Consider the following 6,167-nt stretch of genomic DNA (forward strand, 5'->3'; position numbering starts at 1 on the left):
AAGAATATTGGCTATTCATTTAATGTAGAAAATTTATTTTAAATGATAAAATTGTTGAAAATATTTACAAATAATAATAAAATATCACAATCTATTTATGATAGACCGTGATAGACTACTATCTGTGTCATTATCTATTATGATACAGATAGTAGTTTATCACAGTTTTTCGTGGTTTGTCATAGATAGATAGTAAAATTTTGCTATATTTGTAAATATTTTGGTTTATTTTCTTATATTTGAAAATAACTCTTTAATTTATACATTATTTAGTATAATTTGGATTTATTTTTATTAATTTAGATATTATATTTGAAAATAAGTTTAGTTTTTAAAAATAACTAAACGATAATGTTGTACAAGAGGAAAAAGTTGCTAAATATAGAAGTTTTAGGCAACCACGGAAAGTGTATAAAAAAAGGAACATTGCATTTTGAAAATAAATCACAGCATTATTTAACTTAACTAAAATTTATTTTATATCCAAATGGGAATATAAATATAGTCAATGGCATATATGGTTTTATTTTTTAAAAAAAAAATTGCATATATTGTCATTTGTTAGTACACGAATGCACAATTTATTATACTAAAAAAAACATTGTTTTATTTTAAACTAAAATTAAAAAACGTTAAAAAAAAAAAGACGAAGATTTATGAAAAACAAAAATATAAATGAAAAGTGTTATTTGAGAATGCACTGTATATATGATATCCAAAGTTAAATAGATGCCTCTTGTATAGAATTTCTAGGATGTGTAAACATTTAAAACACCTTGAACTATAAATAAAAATAAAGAAATAATATTTATACTATCAATCTCGAACTTTAAAAAGAAAATTAAAAATTTGATTTGAAAATCAAATGTTTTTCCAAAGGAAATCAATGTATTCTTCAAAACTCATCAACTAAATTACTTTTTTTAATATAATAATCGAGACTTATTCAAAAATTGAAGAACTCAAAGAACAAAGAAAGGAAAATCATTAACTACATTAATTATTCTATTAAAAGAAAAGGAAAAGAAAATATTCAACTCCAAATTCCCAATAAATGTAATTTTAAACGGAAAAATTACGTTAATTACATTAATTATTCTTCCAAATTTCATCTGTATTTAAACGACTCATCATCCATCAATATGATAGAAAAATCATCACATTTTTATATTTCATTAGAAAAATGGCCAACTCTAATCTAATTCTCTCTTCCCTCTTAGCTTTGTTCACCGTCGTTTCACATGCAGCATCCAACGACGTCGTTTCTACCATTTGCCCGAAAACCATGAACCCACCATTTTGTGCAAGCGTGTTGAAATCTGCAGGCACTACCGATATGAAAAGATTAGCCGTATATACCCTCAAGCTTGCGCATACAAATGCGGCCAAATGTGTGGCTCTAGCCAAGTCACTAGCGGCAACAGCCACCAATACTCAACTTAAGCAACGATACTCGTCTTGTTCTGAGAGCTTTGATGAAGCTGTTGGTGACATTGAAACTGCCCAAGAGGACTTGGCTGCTGGTGACTTTAACGCTGTCAATATTGCAACTTCTGGTGCTATGACAGAGATTGACGATTGTCAAGATAACTTCAAACAGCCACCAACAGACACGTCAATGCTTTTGAAGAATGGAAGAACTCTGAATGATATATGCAGCATTATCCTGGTCATATCGAATCTTCTTTAGGGCATATGTAATAGAGCTTGAAATTTGAAATTTTCATTAAGAAATGATATGAAGTTTAATTTTTAAAATTATTTATTAACTTTTTTAAGCGTGGGTGCAGAATCAAACCATTTTATGGCCCATATTTTCTAACTTGATTACTAAATAAAAATTAAATTTTAATGAATTCTTATTTCACTACAAGAATTTTTCAGTAAAATTTCTTGGCCATTAAGCGTAGCTCACCAAAAATTAGGAATGTATGATTTTTTTAGAGATAAAGATGAGAATATACAGAGATGAAAAGAAAATAGGATTTGAATTTTTTACTTTTTTGTGATATATATGTTTATAGTTTTTTTCTCTTTTCAAAATTAGTGAACACCAGTTAAAAATATATATATATCAGTTAATTATTTTATCAAGCCAGCAAGGAAATGTATTGCAGGAAAAGAAATGTTTGACCTAAAACTCTGACTTTTAGATGTTCGTCTAATAGATCTTTTAATACGCGAGTTTTTAAGCTTTTGTTTATCCTTATTTAGTAATCATGGTATATTTATCGAGTACAATGGTTGAATTCTTAATCAAATTTCAAAAGTAAAAATAAGTTTTTAGATACTTTTTTTTGTTTTGAAATTTTGGTTTAGTTTTTTAAACTTTTGGTAAAAAGTAGATAACTAAGAAAGAAATTTGAAGGTAGAAGTAATGTTTATAGACTTAATTTAATTAAAAAAAACAAAAAGCTAAATGGACCAAATTGAGTCTTAGTTTTTTATTTTTAAAATTTATGATTATATTCTTTCAATTTTCTTACTATAGTTTTCATATTCTTTCAATTTTCTTACTATAGTTTTCACTTTTCCTTAAAATAACAAATTTTAACCTTATTTTTTTAAAACATGTCTAGAAAGTGAACAATAAAGCTATATGGAGGGTAAAGGTAGTGGTTTATAACCTTAATTTTCAAAAACAAAAAATGTAGAGGCTAGCAGACTGAGCATAAACTTTCAAATTCGTGTCTACCACATCTAATAATCGAAAAAATAATGTTTAATTAGACACAAAATGAAATATTTCGAGAACTATTAAATACTTTTAAAGTTAAGTATGAATCACACACGAAATTGAAAGTTTATAAACTTTTTAGATATTCTTAAACGTTATACACACACTTAAAAGTTAATAAATTAGTCTGTAATTTTATCTAAAAAAATCAAAGTTTAAATATTCCTTTAGTCCATTTTTTACTTTGGTTCATTTTGGTCCCAATACTTTTAAAATATTCATTTTGATCCCGATACTTTTAAAATATTCATTTTGGTCTCTATACTTTTAATTTTGGTTCATTTTGGTCCTTTGTACTTTTAAAATATTCATTTTTGTTCTTATACTTTTAACTATGATTCATTTTAGTTCTTGAACTTTAAAAAAATAACAATTTTGATTCCTTAAAAATGAAGTAGAAATGAAAATGAAAGAGCCAAAATGATCATGTTTGAAAGTACAATGACCTAAATAAACATTTTCAAAATACGTGAACCAAAATAAATCCAAATTGAAAATACAGAAACCAAAATGAACTAAAATCAAAAGTACAAAGATCAAATTCTATTTAAACCAAAAATCAATTTCTTTCCACATCGGTTATAGATAAGCTTTTCTAAATCAAAATATGAGCAAAATACATTTTTGTCCTTGAAGATTGGATTTGGTATATATACCAAATCAAACAACTATTTTATTGCATAACCAGTCAAACAAAAAATTAGGGGTATGTTTGGTTTATCTTTTCAAATGTTTAATTTTGAAAATAAGTTATTTTGAAGGAAAAAAAGTTGAAATATTTAACAATCATTCAAAATAACTTTTAAAACTCTTTCAAAATTTATTTTAAATAGTTTTTTAATCAAAAGAGTTTAAATAAAAATGAGTTTTTTAAAAAATATTTTTTTTCCTCTAATCATTCTAAATACTAAGTGTATATCTAAATAATAAGTTGGATAAAATATCTTTCTACCAAAACCAAATAAATCCAACCCTAGAATTAATAGATAAATCAAATAAATCAAAATAACCATAACAAACTAACCTAACCAAACAAAAAACAAGATTAAAATCAAATTGAACTTAAAACAAGATAATTAAAACTCCTCCAAAATTGGAGGTAGATGCATGCTCAAGATTAAAATTGAAAATATTTAAAGCTAAAGTAAAAGTTTAGAAAAAAATATCATTCTCAATATTCAAAATATCATTCAAAGTCCACCTATCCCGAAAAAGAAAGTCAAAATCTTAAATCTTGAGTTGGTCTAGCTGACACTTGCACTTATCCCAAGCGGAAGATGATGGGCTCTATAAATAGTCAATTCCTTCAAGGGTAAACAATATTTTTAGCATTTATCTAAACTAATTAAACACTTTGTGTACTAACTTAAACATCAAAATGTATCTGACTTGGTACCACACCAGTATAAGTTTCTTGAACGAACTCGTCGAGCTCTAGCTAGAGCAAAGTATGCATGCCAACATTTTCAAATAATGCAACTTTTTTTCAATAATGAAGTTGTGGTAGTCGTTGGAAAGAACACAATACAAGCATCAAAGATATACTAAACTCAAATCTTAGTTACTAAAAGAGTACTATTTTCTGTGAGTTTTAATGATTGTATTTTATAATTTTAATGTATTTTAACCTATTGCGCCTTCTTTAGTCTTTAATTGGGGTATATTTTAACCTTCTTACTTTATTTTAAAATACAATTTCATATTGTACTATATAAGTAAATGTCTATTACAAGGAAAATACATATCGTGAACATGAACATAATCAATGGTAAGTGACATATATATACTCTTTCTCTTGAAATCAAAAGTTGAAATCCTCAAACACTTTTACATTTGTTGTACTCAAAAAGGGAAAAAAAATTGTAAATATTTGTAAAGATAGTCGCTTTGTTGTGATGTATTAATCAGAAATATGTATTATATAGAAGAATATAAGGATCGAAATACAAAGAATACAGACCAAAAATAGGACCTAAAATCTCCCTCTAACAACATAAACATTCACACTCTCCCTCAAACTCAAGGAAGCAAAGTAGGAACCAACATGAGTTTGTTAAGCAACTGATAGAAGCGTCTAGATGACAGTCCTAGTGAAAATATTAGTTGGTTGCTTAGTAGTGAACATAGATCGTAAAAGAAGAGTTTTACTCAGGAGATGATGACGAACAAAGTGGCAATCATTCTTATTGGGGTTTGTGTCATAAAGTCTCGTGTCCTGTAGTTTGTAAACAATTTTGTACGAATGTTTGTGATAGATAATATTTATGATATTTACTTCACTTCTTGACTTTGCACATGCTTTTATTTTACCACAAACCAATAAACTTAATAACCCTGGTTGTCTTTATGTAATTTAAGCATGTATGTAGTGACATACAAGTGGATCCAACCAAAATGGTTTGTAGTATATGGATATAGGAGGGAAACTTTATTCTGGTAACACTACGGACGCGGTCTGCTTTGTGGAATAGTTATAAGTGTTATAGCTTGTCACAGATGGTCTGATCCTGATCATTTGTGTAGGGGACATGTGAGCGGGGGCGTCCTATACAAAGAGTTTATATAAGACCTGATCTCAAAGTGTTAACGTCTCGTCATATAACTCCGTACATGACAGAGACTTCACTTCATTAGGATGACCATAGATAACATGACCTCAATCCTGAGTGAGTTAGAAACTCCTACCATTGAGGGCGGTCCTTTGATTTTCATGGGTGCGAGTGGCCAGAGCGTCGACTCAAACCTACCACATTGGGAATTCGTCTGATTTGGGAGCTAGGAACTCAGCTTCACAAGATGGAGTTCACTCCTTCCCCGAAGCAGAAGTAAGTAGATAGATTGCTCTCTTAAGGGGCTGATCCTGGGGCTTGAACGATGTGGCGCCACACACCTTCTCATGGCCGAGAGGTATTCACACATAGTAGGACTATATTGTATTGTTCATTAGAGGGATCAATGGTACTTAAGGAGTAAGATGTAACTACATGGGCAAAACGATAAATTGGTCAAGTATACTTACGAGCATCTTTGAAGGGTCATTGTACTAATGATTGTTATATTAAATGGACATAGAAATATATCTATGGTAAGAAGAGTTCAACTGTTGGTCTTTAGTGGAATGTCTGGCAGTTAATGGATGGTGGATATCGTGGCTAAAGAGTTTACTCAACTATTCACATACCGTTGGAGCTTCGATCCATAGGTCCATAAGGTCCCCTTGGTAGCTTGGATATAAGTTGAGAGTCAGTTTTTTAGTCAAATGTTGAAATTGACAAGCGGGAGTTCGATTATATATGATATAATTGAACTAGTTAATTATATATGATATAATTAACTTTATATATGAGATACATTAATTTGGAGGAAATTGAATATAAATATTATTTATATCTAGTAGAGAAAAAATACTATGATTAATATGATTAATATA

At 28.5% G+C, this 6,167-nt stretch overlaps 1 protein-coding gene across 1 annotated transcript; it reads left to right on the forward strand.

Moving 5' to 3' along the window:
* Positions 1-1,183: 1,183 nt before the first annotated feature.
* LOC120092981 (pectinesterase inhibitor-like) lies at positions 1,184-1,690 on the forward strand. The gene has a single exon (XM_039051260.1). It carries the CDS (start codon positions 1,184-1,186, stop codon positions 1,688-1,690), a length of 507 nt encoding a protein of 168 aa, XP_038907188.1.
* Positions 1,691-6,167: the final 4,477 nt, after the last annotated feature.

This window comes from Benincasa hispida, chromosome 12 (genome assembly GCF_027475165.1).
Source record: "Benincasa hispida cultivar pf3 chromosome 12, pf3_genome.v1.1, whole genome shotgun sequence".
Classification (NCBI taxonomy): Eukaryota; Viridiplantae; Streptophyta; class Magnoliopsida; order Cucurbitales; family Cucurbitaceae; genus Benincasa; species Benincasa hispida.